The sequence below is a fragment of the Bos indicus genome, chromosome 4 (genome assembly GCF_029378745.1).
Source record: "Bos indicus isolate NIAB-ARS_2022 breed Sahiwal x Tharparkar chromosome 4, NIAB-ARS_B.indTharparkar_mat_pri_1.0, whole genome shotgun sequence".
In the NCBI taxonomy this organism is placed as follows: Eukaryota; Metazoa; Chordata; class Mammalia; order Artiodactyla; family Bovidae; genus Bos; species Bos indicus.
Window position 1 is genome coordinate 51,963,843 of NC_091763.1, and position 18,712 is coordinate 51,982,554.

An 18,712-nucleotide genomic window follows, 5' to 3' on the forward strand; every position below is an offset into this window, starting at 1 on the left:
ATTTCCTTCTCCAATGCATGAAAGTGGAAAGTGAAAGTTAAGTCGCTCAGTCATGTCTGACTCTTAGCGACCCCATGGACTGCAGCCTACCAGGCTCCTCCATCCATGGGATTTTCCGGGCAACAGTACTGGAGTGGGGTGCCATTGCCTTCTCCGTCTCCTTCCTAGTGGTAGTCAAGTCTAGATGAAATGTGTATGCTTTCAGGATGGGTTAAGTCTCCTTACCTGATGCCTTTACCTGTCACCATCACTAATGTTTTCTCAGCCTACCTCTCTAGCACCTTTTTATTTCCTCTTTTTCACAATCTTTCAGGATCAAAATCCAGGCAATAAGCTCTAGCATGGACTATCACATCCATTTACCAATCTTAACCACCCTGAAGTCCCATTCCTCCACTATGTCCTGTGATACATGTGTTCACTGAAAACAGGCTCTCAGTCACCCTCAGCTTATTCTCTAATAACTCTTCCACTTCCTCAGGAACCGAAACTCTACTTTCACTTAAAGACCACAATGTCTTCAAAACTCTTACCAATAGAGGCCACACCTCTCTCTCTTGCTGACTCTCAGGGAGGAGGGTAGACAACTTCTCACCTCCCAAAGCCACACACAGATCCCCATCCCATGTTACATCTTAATAGCTGCCAATCCTTTCTCTTTTGCAATCTATGTCCTCCATTAATGCTATTTCCTTCCCACCTTGTTTGCTGATGTCACCAGTTAATGCTTTTCTTGTTATCGTCAAGGACTGAGGCATTGCTGTTTTCCTACCTCCACATATCATAGTCCTCTTGATTTATGAAAGGCAAATAGAACATTCCATTCAACACCCAGGCTCCTCCACACACTCGGACCAAATCATTCAGGTTCCAAGACCCTTCTTGTGCTCTGAGTAGCAGGAGCCTCTGCTGACCATACCCCATTTCTTCTTGACACTTTCTCTTCCTCTGGGTCTCCCATCTCTCTGCTTTTCTCCTTCATGGCATGTATGTAGGTTCCTTTGAATAACTGTATTGGAGTCTCAAAAGCCTATTTCCAGCCATGACCTCTGCTATGGACTGAATTGTGCACCATCCTTTTCAAAATTCGTATGTTGAAACTCTAACTCCCAGTGTGATGGCATTTAGATGGGGAGGCTTTGGGAGAAAATTAGGTTTATATGAGGTCATGAGGATGGGATTAGTGCCCTTACAAGAAGAGACCCACAGAGCTTACTCTTGCTCTCTCCCCAGCATAAGGCATAGTGAGAAGGTGACCATGTGCTTGCCTCGCCAGAATTTGACCACACTGGAATCCCCATTTCCCACTTCCAGCCACCAGAACTGTGAAAAGTAAACATCTGCTGTGTAAGCCACCCAGTGTATGGTGTTAAGACAACCAAAGTGTTTGTACAAGCTGCAGATCCACACTTCCAGTTGCATGAAAGACACCTCTGTCTGTATTTCCTACTCCCAGGTCAAACTCAGCATGTGCAAGGCACGATTGCTATTTTTCCTCTTAAACTGGCTTTTGTGCCTCTATCTCACATAATTGTAATTACACCAGTATATAACTTCGCTCAGCTATGCCTTTCATCAATTTCTTGCTAAATACTGATGTTTCCATCTCTGAGATGCCTTCTCTTCCATCTTTTCTGTTTTGACAGTACCTATGTTATTTCATACTCTACCTCTCACTTTGTCTTCCTGTGTCTACTCCTCTCAAAACATTTTGCAGAATGAAGAAAGGCTATAGTGTAATCTGATTACATTTTAATGTTTCCACATGGCCAGAGAATAAATTCCAGACTCCCTAGTTTGCTTTCCAAGGATCTCTATGATCTACTATGAAAATATTTTTCTCAATTTATTCTCATAACTTCCCTCTGTGCCTTCTATTTTTGCCAAATCACCAATGCTTATTGTTTGCTTAGAACTTTAAAGAAGTGTATACTTTCCTGCCCCTTTATCTCACCTGGATTGGCATTTTTTATTTTACCGTCCATTCCATCATCCTTACTTTAAAGCCCATTTCAAGACTCACCTTCTCCACCAGGTGAAAGGGCAGTACGGTAGATTCAGCTGCCCAGGTGAGTGTCTCCCCCACCCTCAGAGCTCTGCTGCACGCCCTCAGATGCTTGTTCTGTGAGAGGAGGATGACCTTTGCAGATAAAGGAGGGCTAGGCAAAGGAATAATGTCTTCACTGCTAGATGTGCCTCAGAGACAGCTTCCAGGTTTCTCTAGGTAGAATTTTTCTGCCCTTGAGCTACGAGTGACTAGATTAATCCCAGTCTACTTTGTGTGAGTTAGTGATGAAATGGCTTCCCTCTCCTGCTGAACAAAGCTCTTGGAGAGCAGGGCTTACACCTGGTTCCCAAGGACCTAACATGCTGTTCTGTTGGACATTTATTCAAACATTTTTTGAATAAATGAATGAATTTATGAGGCCATAGTATGGGTACCTGTTAGACAATCAAGCCCATTTTTACTTATTAAAAAAGCTGAAATTATGGTGTTGAAGATTTCTTTTTAAAAAAAATTAAGTTCCCATAAAATTAATATAAAAGTTGGCTATGAAAGTAAAGAGGAGGTTGAGGTGATGAATACATTACCACATCTGACTTGGTGGTAAATTTCTGAGTCTGCAGGCTTTCTAAAGCCATCCATTTCACTGGCAGTTTTGCACCTGTTTTGTTGTGTACGCTATAGTATTCCTTATCATACACGTCTCTGGCAAGACCAAAATCAGCAACCTTGACGGTGAATTTTTCATCCAGCCTACAGAAAAAACAAAAATTATTACCAGTGGCTAAAAGAGAATAATTTACAGTGATTCTGAATCTCTATTGATTAGAACAAGCAGCTTCAGTATTTGAAATCCATAATTTCTGCAGGAAGGGCTTCATCTGGCCTGTACTGACTAGCGCTAAATCACAATGGAATCCTTGAATAAAAATGCTTGACATTTACATTTCAAATTCAACAGGCCAAGGGAAGAGATTGTGAATGATGTGGCATAAGAAAATCTTTTTTGCTTTAATGTAGATCTGGAGAAGTAGTAAAATTGGCCACCCTCCCAGCTTTCTTTGGTTGCTAAATCGAGTATGCCAACTGACTACCCAAAGCAATCAGTAATTACCACTTGTCAACTTATTAGCAATACTTAGTTTTATGGGGGAGATATGACAGGGGACTGTTATTTCATTTTTTCCTTCTCAAAGGGCTAGTAGTACCTACAACTCTTTTTACCAGTGAGGTAATAGAGAAAACGGATGCACAGTAAAGCATCTAGGAAAACAGCAGGGTTCCAGGAAAATCAATTCTTCTATCTGAGGCTATGTATCCTTTGTTTAAGATGGCTTTTATGTTGTCACACTGACCAAAACCAAGGTAGGAAATTAATAGCACAGTTCTTTCTTTCACACATACCATAAGTCATGAATCAGTGCTATGGAAGGGAAAGCACTGAATCAATTACCAACTGTTGACTGTTGTATTATACAGCCCAGGCAGCCAGACACAAATAAACCTCTTTGTATATTCATTCTCAAATACCATTTTTGGTAGGGTTTCTGCAGGCTGACTTCAAATCCACTCTTGGGAAGTTACAATATGTTGGTATTTGTGTTACCAGCCCCTCTCCGTTTCACTGTAAAATGCTGCAGATCGAATTGTCCCTTCCAAACACTAATGCAGTGTGAAACCACAACACTGGGGGCTATGGGCGGGAAGGAAAAAGAAAAGCTAGGGCCACAACAGCTGTTTAAGACCCCCCTCGGGAGAATTCCTTTTAAATTCTGTTTGATAAAGCCTGAAAGCTCCACCTACATACCCAGTGCTTACACATCGATTTAGAACTGTGACGAAAATAGAGGACTTTTACGTGAGAAGAGAAAACATCCTCACTAGCCTTGAAGAGTGGGAAACAGGTTCCACCCTGTCACTTATGGACTGCAGGCACAGAGATTCTTATACTTACATACAGTTTCTTGCAGCCAAGTCTCTGTGGACAAACTTTTTGCTTGCAAGATATTCCATGCCTTTGGCTACTTGAAGACCAAAGCCAATAAGATCTTTTACAGTTGGGTTCTGTAATCAAAGAGAATTGGAAACCCATAAACAATAAGCATTTACTGTTCTAGCTATGGTCTTAGAATTCTGAAATATTGATAAGAATTACCTTATCAATTTCTTATCAACAGCAAAGAATTACCTATTTCAAATAATAACTTGTTTCCTGTTGATAATCATCATTTACTTAGTATCTGTTATTTGTAATATACCATGTTAGAGGTTTTTTATAAATTTTGATTAATCCTTATACACTCACTTCTGTCCATTTTCCAGATGGGGAACTGGAGTTATTTTAAAATGTGGAGTTTATTATTATTCAGGTAGGGTACAGCCAACAGATGGGAACAAAGGCCATCAAAAAGACTGTTACTCACAATTCCCAAGAGGAGGCATGGCAGGTCATGCAAGGCCACACAGGGAAGCACCAGGGTTGGTTAGGAGGCAGAGGAAACAAGGGGAAAACATAAGCAAGAGCCTTAATGGTGATTTCTGTGGGAAGGAACGGGCGAGGCAGAGGAAGCAGCTTAGAATCAGCTGGTTTGAATCATTTCAATGGGTCTGGGGTGTAAGGACTGTCCCTAGAAGTCTAGTACCTGGTCTTGAAGTGATGAGGGCAGGTAGATGGTGGCCAGGGTGTTGGCACCCTTTAAAGGAGGTGGTTGGGGTATGGGCTCTGGAGTGGTTGGTTTAGTGATGAAAGGCATGGTCTCTGAAGGTGAGCTGTTTAATACCTCTGGGAATTTGCCAGTCCTGTGGGAACTGGGGAAAGCAGTCCTTCCAGGGTCGGCAGGTCTCCAGAAATACATGGTTAATACAAGAAGCTTTGAGAGAAATAAATCACTCTAAATCTCTCAGATGGTAAGTTGTGGAGTTAGGATTTTAGCTTATATCTGTTAAGACTCCAAAGCCTATATCTGTTAAGACTCCAAAGCTTAGTGAAATCAATCATATTAGAAGCCCTCCTACTGGTATTGAAGCAACAGTGGCCTGAACCCACACAGAAAACAGGAGATCTCATTCTCCATATGTTCAACCCACAAACTTGGATGGACAGCATAATGGCTTTAGTAACTATAAGAACTGTATCTGAAGTCACCCAGATGTCACTGCAGTGCCTGGTCATCAGGAACAGGATAACTCTTCTTCAGCAGCCACAGTGAAGTTTGTGAGGTAAAGAGGCAGCCAGTGGGGACCCTGTAAGGAGGGCTACAGCCCACCTTAATGCACCCAGCACGTAGAGAGGCCATTTCCTGTGTTTTTGGCCTCTCTTTAAGATATATCTGTTAGTGGTTGTAATAAGTACAGACTCCCTGGACTATAAAGGCAATGGTATTTTGTAAAGTAAATTCACCTTATTTGCAAAAATTCAGAGCTAGAGAGTATTCTCTTTTGACTGAATGCAAAATATTTCTTTACTATCCTAAAGCTCATTTCTCTAAGAATCTGATCCCATGTTTATGAAGTTTTTTTGATCCAGAGTAAAACTACTCCATAATGTCTAAAGAGGTCTGTTCACAGAAGCCAAAAAGCAGCCTGGGGCCATCTGTGACTTCAGTTCTGGAGACTTCTTCTTCCCTCCCTACTCCTGGTCTAGCCATTGTTTGCTCAGCCTTTTTGGAACTAGCATAAATGTCACTAACAAAACTGTCATTTGGAAACATCTAAGAATCTCTTTTGTAACCGTGAACTCATTCATTCAGCAGATATCTCCTGAGAGTTTATGTACTTAACTTTATTTTAGGTGTTGGAGCTATAGCAGTGAACAACATACAAACAAAATTACCTACCCTCATGTGCTTGTACTCTAATAAGATACGTGTGTATGTGTGTGTATATACACACATATATACATATACACAGCTATCATTTATTTATTACCTAGTAGAGTACTGTTCAATAGAAATATGAGACAAGCCACATATGTAGTTAAAATTTTTCTAGTAGTCTCATTAAAGAATTAAAAAGAAACAAGCAAAAATTATTTTCAAAGTATGTTTTTCAACCCACATATCCCAAATAATATCATTTTAACATGTAATCAGTATAAATAATTACTGATATTTTACCTTCTTTTTTTATACTAAATATTGAAAACCTGGGATGTATTCTACACTTACAGCAAATCTCAATTTACACTAGTCACATTTCATGAGTGGCTTATGGCCACAGTTTTGGACAATTCAGGCCTCAGTATATGAGGGAGTGATGGATAAAAACAAAGCAGCGGAGACGAGAAAGAAAGAAGGCATGAGAGTGTAGTGGTCAGCTGCAATTTTAGACAAGTTGGGGAAGCTTTATTTTGAAGATGACATTAGGGCAGAAAGCTGAAATTAATAACCAAGTGAGATATGTGGATATTTTGGAGAAGAGTAGTCTAGGTGGAGAGACTAGGAAATGCAAAGGTCCTGAGGTGGAAGAGTGGGCAGCAACTTTGAAGAATAGTGAGATTCATTCATAATTAATTTTCAATATATTTCCTTCTAAGGTTAAAACTGCCTTTAGGCTGAGGCTCATTCTGGCTCTATGTCTCCTGTGCAGTGCTTTTTGTGGTGTATAGTAGGCATTGCAAGATGTGTACCTGTCTGGGGGATGGCAGAGCAAGGCTGCCTGCAGGGCAGATAAGAATCACCATCCCTGGAAACCCTTCTGTGTATCACTATCTTCCCACTAGGACACAGGATTTTGAGAAACCAGAGAACTGAATGGGCCTCTGTCCATTTGAACGGTGTCAACATTTCACATGGGTTTCTTTGGCTAAAAATTTTAAAAAGGTTCAAAATAGCACCTTTTGGAAGGCTGGCTGGCTTAAGGCTAGTTCATAAGTTAGTAAGCTTGGCAATATACTTACATGAGTCTCATTTCTAATGAAATTTCGAAGATCCCCGTGTTTCATGTATGGTAGGACCACCAGTGGAGACCCCTCACTTCGAAGGCAGATTCCCAAAAGTGAGAGAACATTGGGATGACTAAAATCTTTCATGATGATTCCCTCAGTCAGAAATTGGGAAACTTCTCCTATGTCAGTGATTCCTGAGAAAGCCAGCAGTGGAGACATTAACTTCATTACAGGGACAATGATTACTTCATCAGGTTCAGGGAGAGACAGCACAGAATATAAAGCCATTGGACTACATCTTGCCCTGATGCCTCATCCTCAGAGTGTTATTTTACAATACAATTGAGTGAATGATGTCACCTGTGCTGCACTTTTGAGTCACCACCTGCCCTTGTTTTTGAAAGAGTCTAGCAAGGCATGGGTTGGCAAACTTTTCTGTAAAGGACAGGACAGTAAATATTTTTGGCTTTCTAAGCCACATGGTCTCTGTTGCAAATACACAACTCTTGCCATTGCAGTGCAAAAGCAGCCACTAATGGCTGATAACAGTGGCTGAGTCTTGATAAACTGTTTACAAAAACAGGCAGCAGGCCATAGTTTTCCAGTCCCTGGACTAGGAGGATTTGAAGACCAAATGTTGCCTATGCTATCTAAGTAGACTCTTTTGTTATAATAGTTTCCAAATAGAGATCCCAAGGGCCTGATATTAGTCAGCACTAATGAAGAGTTAACATCCTTTAATTTATTAATCTGATTAGTATCAGTGTCAGTGATGATACTCTTTTACAAATGCAGTGCATCCAAGGCCTGGACATCCATCTGGACCAAATAGAGATCAACATACACCAGGGACAGAGAAAGATTTCTTGGCAATAGGACTTCTTACTACAACTGGCAGTACTGCTCTTTATTGAGGCAAATTTATTGACAATTATACTTAATCCATCACAGTTTGTAGTTAGATTTCATATAAATTGTTGCTTTAATTATCTTGTGGTTAGACTTCCAACAAAATGAACCATACAGAACACTGTTCAGCATGCAGATTTATGTTCAAAAAGGCTGAAATATTTCTGTTGATAACATATCTTGTAGGAAAACCTTTCACACATGCATTGAAAACATTAATTCCAATATAAATTTGTAATGTATCTTGTTAACATTTTTCTAGGCTGCCTCAAACTATGAGCAGAAACTTAGAAATGAGGGTAGAAAAGGCAAGCACATTGACTTGACATGTGAGGCCTGTCAGCAAAGGTGAAGCCAGGCAAACTCGACTATAAGGAGTACGGTGGGTTGTACAAGATAGTAATTCATGCCATAATTATGGCTCTGGGTCAGTAATAAAGTCTTAGTTTATGTTTGGAAGCATTCCATATTTCTTCTCTCTTTTTTTAAACAGGAAAAAATTTCAAACTAAGTTTAATAACACATATACATGGGAAAGACCCAGGAAAACTGAGTAACTCTAGCATTCCCTGCTTCTTAAAAGGAGTATGCATTCCATTTTAAGCAGATTTTTCTCAATAGTAAATAATACTAAAAATATATATATTCTAGCTTTAAAAGGGGGTAAGTATCACTTGCTAAGGAAGTTCATTTAATTAATGGATTATCTCATTCATCAAAAATGTGGATAAATGAGGTATTACCACATTTATAATTTTTCAATTTTCTGCTGTTTTCTCTTGTTTGACTTATTTCATTTTTTATCTTTTTGATGGAAGTTGTGGTTAAAGAAATAATTATAGTAATGCCTCTGGGTACAATGAGTCATTACTACTGTATGCGCCAAAATGCTTCCAATAGTTTCCATAAATGTCACTTGCAAAACAAATATTATAAGCCAAACATATTTAAATGATACTTAGGCTCATCCAAGAATCTCTTTCATTCTTACTTATGAGAGCTCTGAGGGATAATTTCTGGGGAAATATTTCAATAAGAATTTCGATCACACATTTTAGGATTAGATCCATCGTTCCAGCTAGTCACTGATTTTTCCACAAGGGAGAGTGTAAATCAACATTTTATTATGAACTGTTTATTAGTCTGCAGCCACAGAAGTGTACTCCACTGTTAAATAAAATACAACTTACTATTCAAGGATTTCACAGCACAGTGAATTTTCTTATCATCGTTGTCCAACAAAGTTCCATGATATACACACCCAAAATGTCCTACGTGATAGAGGGAACTTGGTTAGTGCTGCATTAGTTTTATTTGTTTAGTATTATTTATTAAGCTCTTCATGATCTTCATTTCTTGTTTGTTTCCTACGTGGCAAAAAAGTACATTGTTTCTTATGCTTTTGATTAACAGTACCACTACTTGTGTTTGTAAAATATGTAGATATATTTTACTCAAAGATAAGAGCAGTATGATTATTTAATACATGGTAAAATATTTAGGTGATGTAATTGTTATTAGAGGTTAAGATAATAAACTATTCACTAACAGTGGAACCAGTGAAAACAGGAGTAACATCTGCCTCATATAAGGAACATTATTATTAAGGATCAAAAAATATCTTTTAAATATAAAAATAAAGTTTTATCCACATGAAGAACTATAATAAAATAAGGTCTCTATATTCCAATAAACTGAAATGAGATAAAAATGTCACCATTAGAAATAAGATGAGCATTATAGAATAAGGATTTCCCCCATTAGTCACTGGTTAATATGTAATCCAGGCTGGCAGAAACTGAAAGACAATGGCCTGAATGAAGCAAATTCACTCTGAGTCATTTCATCCAGTTCTCTCTGGTTTTAGCCACATCACTTTCCCAATGGTAGCCTTTCATCCAGTGGCAGTAATTTTCCCCAGAGGTTCCAAATGTCTGATAGCCGTGTAAGTCACTAAGAAATTCATCCAGCTGGCTAAGACTCCCCAAGTGCCTAGCATGTGAGTGTTGGGCATTAGTCTACCCTCTGGTAATGCAAAGATGAATAAATAAAACCTACACTCTTGAGGGCTCACATTCTCTTGGGGAAAGCATATAAATGAACAGTAGTATTCACAGAATCATTCATATTACTACTTTATAAGAGAGATAACTGCCATTTTAGCACCTTTCATGATAAAAATACAAAATACTAATTTTAGAATATGTAGAATTAGAACATAATTAGTTTAGTCACACATTCTAAAACTGGTAGTTACTGAGATTTATAGACTGGTAAAAGAACTATGTATTACTCTGATGTGAAAGATGTCTGTTAACAGTGAGGCTGCTATTTGTGAAGGGGAGCATGCTAAGGACTAAAATCTGGAGTATATGATAGAGGAATGTGTTGATGCTATCACAGGAAAATGGGAAGGCCTAGTGAATGTCCCTTCAGCCTCCTCTGCATCATGCTGGCTGACGTCTGTGCTATCTCTTGCAGCACATACTGAATAAAAGGATCAGAAGCCATTTGGTATTAAAGGTAAAACCTTTTTAGAAAAAAAAGGGAACAGTGGAGTTCATTTCCTGGCTTCTGGTTGGTTTCTTTTCCTGCTCAATATTTCCTCCAGTACTGTATATGCTAGCTGTTATTGCTGCTCTGGCTGGCTTAATACAAATATTCATTCCTCTTTGTATAAAGAAATTGGAGTGCATTGTAGAGATGATGTATACTGCTTCAGATCAAGGGAAGGCTATAAATTCCCTTTCTCCTGATGCTGTCCAGCAGTGTACAAACTGCTATAAACCAGGACTTCATAGAGTTAGTCAATATTCTCAGGGTAAAGAAAGACTGGAAGGAGATATGAGTGAAAATATTAGAATTTAATAGAATGATTTTTAGACAGAAGTAAAAGGCACTTTCAAGAAATTATAGTTGTCATGAAAAAGGTGAGGAAGGAATGTGATTCATTAGTAAGATGTCTGGGTGATTATCAAGTTGTCTCCATGCACAGGGGCAAATCCCCATGGATGTGATTTGCAGGGTTGTATTTCTGCAGAACAGAAATCAAGCGCACTTGTTATCACTGCTCTGTCAGTTGCTTTCACCATTGTCTAATTCCTAATCTGTAAAGGCAGAAGATAAAATGCTTACTGGAAAATTGTGTTTAACAAAAAGCTGAGTGGAAATACTTACCTCTTCCTATGACTTCATTGAAATGTACAATCAGACTGCTCGGCCCAATTACTACGTGCTGAACTGCCTGGACCAGCTCTGGATTTAGAGCACTGAGGTCGATGTGGACGGTATTTTGCAGTAATGGACTGGATATATCAGAGTCCCCACTAGTTAAGATGGGGGATAGATCTGTCAGAGGATACTGCACTTGTCTGCATGACCCATTCTGAGATGCATTAGGAAACTGGTCTGCAAGATTAAGCAAAATTATTAGAGACAGTAGCAAAACCTCAATTAGTGGGGACTGCAACAGGAGAAGCAAACTGAATTAATAACAAAATCAAAATTTAAATGTAAATGTAAAGAAATAATTATTGTATCACTACATGAGGCTAGGAAAAACCTTTACAAAGGAATTGATCTAATAAAATAGTAAATTGGGAAAAGATATGGGTATGTGTGTATGTGTTTATAAAAAACATTTATTGATTTTCTTACATTAAGGAGTAACTTTGAAAGTTGGTTTTTTCCTTTTCATTTCCTTAGACATTTTCTTTTATATAGCAAAAGTCAAGCTTGAGGGTTGTTTTTCAACATTCTATACTCATAAGAATGAAAAGTGGCAAAAGTAGTCAAGCAACTGCCTTGTCCCACAAAAATTCAACTGAACTCTAGGAAAAGGAAAAAAGAAGCCTTTTGAGAGACTACTGTTTATTAATGGAATTAATTAGTATTGCTCAAAATGTATGTGGATTCCTGGTCAAAGAAAAATATGTATAATGAAATATATACCTTTCTCTCTCTCTCTTTCCTCTCTCTCTCTCTATATATATATACACAAACACACACACACACATACATACAAACAACTAGACATGTGTAATGGTTAAACTTTTAGAAATGAAAACTTTCCATAATCGTGGTAAGTTTTCCATCCTGTGGTGGCGGCAGCAGATCTAGTATTATCCTTGTTTAGAGGGAGCAGCTAAGGACTGGGTTGGTGTGCCATCCTCATTGCTTAGAGGGCACTTGGAAAGGGATCAGATCAACATTCCTTGTAAGTTGATCTTTATAACGAGTCTCAGGCAAGGTTCCCTTTTACTAGGTAGGAAATTGTGGGGCTGAGAGCACATTTCTTAATGTCAGATAGGGCAGAGAAGGCAACAGTTGCTTTGCCCTTTCCAATGGGAATCCATATATGTCAAGGAGAGGGTGTTATATTGGAAGCAACTGACTTGAAGATAAACTAGGTTGGGTATTGAAATGTATTAGTATATAACACACAGAGAAGGGAGGCCTATGTTGGGGGAGAGTCCTCATTAGCATCAAAAGAAAATATTGTTTGCTTGCAAATGATCAGGAGAATGAGAACTTAAGAGAGCGGCATAAAAAGAAAGTTGATGGTACCTCTGATTATTCTTAAACCCACTTAAACATGTTTAGTGTTTGCCACACTGGACAGTTTGGGTACTACATCAATTTGGCCAGAGCAGTAAACTCAGCAGTGGTTCCAGAAGAGCTTTGGGATCACCTGTAGTTATGAAAATTGTAAGTTATAGTAATCATTTGCTAGAAATGAGACAGATGCATTCTATATCCTTCTTTAAAGGATGTAGAACATTAGGGGAGTGCTTGAGATGTTAGATGGATGAGGGATGGAAGGAGCCTAGCTGGGTGTCTGTTGCTTTAACCCCAGAGTCAGGATTTTCAAACCTTTCCTAGGGGGGAAATGCAGATGAGCCAGATGATGGAAACTATAAACTCAGTTCCTCTGCCTTCACTTCTCAAACTTTTGCACCTAAAGTTTAGGGTTCTAAATTCTCAGAGGTGTAGAGATGGAGGGAAATCCTTGATGAAGCACAAGAAAAAGTTGTCTGGCACAGAAATTGTACTGACCTTTCCGTTAAGTTCAAACATGTGCACAAACCATCAGTGTGATTCTGGTTTGACACACAGTGTATTCTAAGTCTGCAGAAAAGACTCATAAAGAGGCTGTCCCTACCACACACACACAGAGAAGCTCTCTAAGTGCCTCTTTCTTAGGTACTGGCTGTGCATTTCCTCATTCTTCTCTGGGTAACCTTCTTTTGCCTATTTTACTTTTCCATGTCTCCAAGGAGTAGGTTCACTGTAGGAAAGAGGATGAAACTCAAGTTCCTTAGCAATGATGACAGAGGTCTGGTGAGCAAAGAGGCTGAAGGAAAATTAAGTATACTTCTTCAAAAGAGTCACTTGTTAATTTTAAAGATCTCAAACTTGAGCCATTAAATGTGAATAAAAAATAATAAATAGGTCTACATTTCAAAACTATAAACTGGATTTGATTTTCCCATGTTGTTAAGAGCCTGGATTCTTAAAGGTGAATGGAGTCATGTGGGAAAAGACATTAATGGCATCTGTAGAACTAACATAAACTTGAAAAAGTAAGAGGCAGTAAGTGTTGAAAAAATTAAAATGTTAAGTGCCTCACTGCTCTTGTACTTGTTTTGATGAGCAACTTCTAAGTTCTGCAGTATCTTCAACAATCTGTGACTCATTTTATTTGTCCAGTGGTAAATATTCAACCAGGAAAATGCTTGTACTTGACTCACGTCCTGTAACTTCTAAAGATAATGGAGCAGATACAATACAGACATTCTGCCTTTACCAGGCGAGTTTAAATAAAACAATGTGAAATACTGTGCTTAATCTGACAATTATTAGGCCTAATGTTAACTCTCCTTTTTAAACAGCATAACTGGGTTCCTGGTGGCTCCGATGGTGAAGCAGGAGACCTGGGTTTGATCCCTGGGAAGATCCCTGGAGAAGGAAATGGCAACCCACTCCAATATTCTTGCCTGAGAAATCCCATGGACAGAGGGGTCTGGCGGGCCACAAAGGGTCAGACATGACTGAGCAACTAAGCACACACTGGTTAAGACTCAAAATAAATTCAAGTCCTGGGATGCTGTGGATAAAAGACTGGGTGCTAACAGTTCATTGAGACTCCTTCAAAGGAGTGCTAAAGGTATAATTTAAATGTCTGAGGATCAGCAGGTAAAAAAAAATATAGCAGTACCAACTTCTGTTTCAATAAATATGTCTTGTATCTTAACTCTTCCTGGGTTGTTAAAGAGAGCTTCACAGTTTCTTAGCATTGCACTGAGATGATAAACAGCTTACCTTTGCTCAAATGATTTTTAAAATGAACTTTTTTGTGAGAATAGAGCTTAAAGACTCTAAAAAATCTCATATATGAGTTCATTTAAAAATAAGAGTCATGTAACTTTGTGTCAAATTAAATACTTCTTTGGCCAAAGAAGAGGTGACTACTTCTTTTATATTTTTATAAAAATATAAAGGCAAAACCAAAAATAAACAACACTGCCACAACCCACTGAGGTGTATGTATAGGTATTTTTCAGAAAAATAAACTGAAGTATACCTTCTGGAAAAGTAGCTCGGTAGTCTACAGATTCATTGGAAACCATTTCTGTAGTTGGGCTTACACTTCGGGCACTGACAAGCCTATCCAAATGTGGAGTGTGTACTCTTGCATCATAGCGAACTAATTCACTGCCCAGATCTTAAAAGAGAGAGAAAGACCTCGTTAAAGACTTGGCTATCATGGGTCCCAATAGACTTTGATCCGGTGACCAGAACTCATGGCTTTTATGGATTGCATAAGACCACACACATGAATCTATGACAATTTTAAACTGTAATGATTGTATTGTTAAGGTAACGCCTTTAAAACAGACAATAAAAAAATTATGCACCTTTAATTTGCTTCCTTTTTTTCAGCCACAGGAAAAGCCCGAGTAACAGTAAGAGTATTATTGATATTGAGACAACACCAACAATCAATCCTGTGAAATTCTGATCTGGTTGAACTATCACTTTTCCAAGAACAGTTGAAGAAATTGCTTGCTTCCACTACAAATGACAAATAAAAGTCAGAAATTAACCATGATATGTACAAAATACACTACACAGTTGAATTATAATCTCTCTAGGCTCAAAATAATACCTGGTTATTACTGTTCTAGAAGTGGAATAATTGCCTCCAGAGTATTAAGACATTCTTCAATTCTTGTTCAGTGTTCAAATAATTAGAGGCCACTAATCACTGAAATACTTACATGATGCCTAGCTGTTTGTGCTTATAACTAGGTACTAGGAATAAAAAGATAAAAATCAGTCTCTGACCACGAGGAACTAAAGTGTGAAAGGGACACAAACACAAAAGTAAATGATTAAAAAAAATAAAATAAATGGTTATAGTTCACGATGATATGTACTGTAGAAGCACGAACATATTATAAGAAGCAGAGACAACAGAACATTAATTCTGTCCTAGAGGATAGGGTAGAGGGCACAGGAGACTCCCCATAAGAAGTGAATAATTATGTTATTATTATGGGATAATAAAATCTCAGAGTAGTTTTATTTGCCTTGTTTTGATACACATAAGAAATTCTGATGCTCCTTCCAGCTCTAACATGGTATGATTTTTTGGATTTATGGTCCATTTGAACTCCAAACTCTGATCTCATGATTTAGCTTTTTATTTTTAAATTTTTTATATGTTCCCATTTCATAACTGTTTGAAAACTTCAAGACCCCTTTAAAAACCACATATATTTGGGTAAACAAAATGTGGTATATCTACATAGTGGAATATTACTCAGCCTTTTAAAGGAATGAAGATAGCTGTTTATATGAAAAGGGTTACTATAAAATAGTTTCTTACTTCACTTCATCCAGTGTATACACATTCTTTTATTTATGGGACTATGCATTTGAGATCACTGTGGCTGGCAGTACTGTGTTGGCTCTGGCCTCCTAGGGTGGTGAGAGGTGGGAAAAGACACCATTGAATGTGTCCTCATCCCTCCTGAGGATTACAGCAAATTTCAGCAAGAGTGTGGCATGATGGAGAAGAGTGTAGCCAGCAAGGACTTTTGAGACCTACCTTTTGAAGCTTGGGAAGGAGACAGTGCAACAAAAACATCACTATTTCTAAAATAACAATTAAGAATCAAGCTGAACTGATGAGCTAAAGCCTACACACAAATGAGCTTTAATGATTTATTTTAAGCCTGCAAGTGACATAATTACACTGGCATTTTTATTTACACCATGAGAGGAAAGCAGGAATCCCACCTCTATATTTAGTTCGCTGTTCAATTTCAGCAGGTCACTGGGGACCGTACATAAAACAGCTTCAGAGTGTGAGTGTATATTTTCACAGCTCTTATTTCCAACTTTTAACACCTCCCCTTTAACTGCTTCAGGGTCAATATCATTTCCCTAGAAGGAAAAAAAAAAAAAAGGAGCTAGTTAACACTTCACAATTTTGAAGGAATGCAAACAATTATGAAGGAATATAAATATACTGCAAACACTGGCCATGTTGTTTATCAAGGCACATGATTATCTGACACTCATTTTCATGGGGATTTGGATGGCTGAAATAGAGAGTGACCATTTCAGGGTACTAATTAGTCAGGAATCATAGGATCTAGCTTTTCCATCAAATTGGATTTTAGAGAAAAGGAGAGATTCTTGACTCACACCCTTAGGTCAAATGATGTCTTTTTCATAATCAACTTATTAATGTTTTCAGGGAGTACTGATGGTTGGCAAAAGGGAAATAATTTAGAGATTTAGTTTGAGCTGCCTAATGCAGAGACACTTAGCTCTGGCTTCACTTTTAGAATCACAATGAGGGCTTTATATAAAATACTGATGCCCAGGTCCTATCTCCAGAGATTTTGATGTATGGATATAAAAGTCAATGTATTTCTTTGGTGTTTGAGTTGGGCAGTTTCTTTTCATTCTTCTTGACCGTTGAATCCTATACAAAATGAATCCACTTTTAAAGACATTCTTGTAAGATGCCATAAGACCCTCATTATGATGAGAGCATGATTATATTATTTTGAACAATTATATAGTTACATGAGGACATTAAAAACATTATTCAATTTGACATATTTAGTTAAATGAAGTCACCATTATGCATTTAAAATATCACTGTTTTGTTTAAGAAACCAATAATTACCCTTGGGAAAGAAATGAAAACAGAGGTCCAATTTCTCATATGAAGACTTAATGAGTATGGTTACAGTATTTATTAAAAAGCCATTAGCCAGAGGAGAAAGGTATCAAAACATAATTGTATTTTTCTGAGGGACAAAGAGCAGCCAGTAACAACTATAGTACTGCTACCTTGTTTTCCACTTTATTTTACAAGATCTTTAATACCTGACAAACTAGTCTTACATTGCCTCATATAGATCTCGATAGAGTGCTAGGTAAGATATCCTGGGAAAAGAAGTTAGAAGAAAATTCTTCTTTCTAACATGAATTTGAAGTTTAAAAAAAAATTGATATAGACAAACTCTATCCTTACGATACTTCCAGAGGCAGTATGCGTGCTCCATTGAACCAGGTCAGCCACACAGGGCAAGTCCATGCAGAAGCACATAAATCTAACAGGTCACCTTGCGGCTTCAAATGACAACTTGTTGGTTAGGACTGAGGAGGACAGCCCTGGACCACATATTGGAGGGAATTCAGGAAATGACAAAGGAAAGAGATTAAAGAGCTGGAGGGCTTGATTTATGAGGGAATGACTAAAACGTGTCTTGCCAGCTTAGATAATGATGAAGGCTGGGGGAAGGGATGAACATACTGCATCTACATTTCCAGTACTCCTTTAGGCTCAGGGTTGCCTAGGATGTTGCATAAAAGCATCTCCAAAACAAAAACAGATGACAAAGCTGAACAACAAAACTTTCTCATTTGTGCCTCCTAAGAAATGCACAATGATTAGTTTCTTATGTTAGAAATTACTATCAGCTTTGTATGCATAGTGATTATTTTAAAAGTCTACAATCCAAGATATAGAAAATGTGATACTGGAAGTCCACTACTATATAACAGAGCGGATTGAATCAGGAGGAAAAAAAGAAGGTATAGGCTAGTTTTTGTCATTTAAAAAAAACATAGCTTTATCAAGCTATGGAAAAAAATGTATATGTTTAGAAATTTTATTTACTTTTTATTATTTAATATTAACTATTATTAAATAGTATAATATAAATAGTAGAACAAAGTTGGATTAGTTGACCTTTCAGTCATTATATATAAGGTTTTTTTGTTTTTATTTATTTATTTGGCTGTGCCAGTCTTAGTTCTGGCATGCGACATCTTTAGTTGTGGCATTCAAACTCTTCAGTGGTAGCACATGGGATCTAGTTCCCTGATCAGGGATTGAACCTAGGCCTTCTGCTGGGAATGTAAAGTCTTAGCCACTGGAACACCAGGGAAGTCCAATAGGTTTTTAAATAAAGCAATATAAAAGGAGATTTCTGGTCTTCAATCCCTTACATATATAGAGCAATCTAGAGTTGTAATTATCTCATTTTATCCTGTAAAGACACTTTCCTGAGGTAGAGATTATTGTCATTACTGCTTTACACATTGAGAACTAAGGTTCAAGAAGAGACTTGGTCTTGAAGCAAATCAATTCCATTTGATACAAAATTAGGCTTCCCCGGTGGCCCTGTGGTAAAGAATCCGCCTGCACTGCAGGGGCTGCAGGAGATGCGGGTTTGATCCCTGGGTCAGGAAGATCCCCTGGAGAAGGAAATGGCAACCCATTCCAGTATTCTCGCCTGGAGAAACCCATGGACAGAGGAGCCTGGTGGGCTACAGTCCATAGGGTCTCAAAGAGTCAGACAAAATGCTAGTTACTGAGAATATAA

General features: G+C 38.0%; 1 protein-coding gene across 3 annotated transcripts in view; it reads right to left on the reverse strand.

The window, feature by feature from the left end:
* The window catches only part of MET (MET proto-oncogene, receptor tyrosine kinase), a 114,650-nt gene that overhangs the window by 8,928 nt on the left and 87,010 nt on the right, over positions 1 to 18,712 (reverse strand). For 2 of the 3 annotated variants that reach the window (XM_070787799.1, XM_019958725.2), the window contains exons 12-19: positions 16,104 to 16,250; positions 14,717 to 14,873; positions 14,383 to 14,523; positions 10,977 to 11,207; positions 8,990 to 9,070; positions 6,903 to 7,084; positions 3,960 to 4,069; positions 2,593 to 2,758 (exon numbers count right to left, since the gene is read on the reverse strand). In XM_070787799.1, coding sequence (XP_070643900.1) covers positions 2,593 to 2,758; positions 3,960 to 4,069; positions 6,903 to 7,084; positions 8,990 to 9,070; positions 10,977 to 11,207; positions 14,383 to 14,523; positions 14,717 to 14,873; positions 16,104 to 16,250 — 1,215 coding nt within the window. The remainder of the gene's footprint in view (positions 1 to 2,592; positions 2,759 to 3,959; positions 4,070 to 6,902; positions 7,085 to 8,989; positions 9,071 to 10,976; positions 11,208 to 14,382; positions 14,524 to 14,716; positions 14,874 to 16,103; positions 16,251 to 18,712) is intronic. The other variant, XM_070787800.1, reaches the window with a different exon arrangement.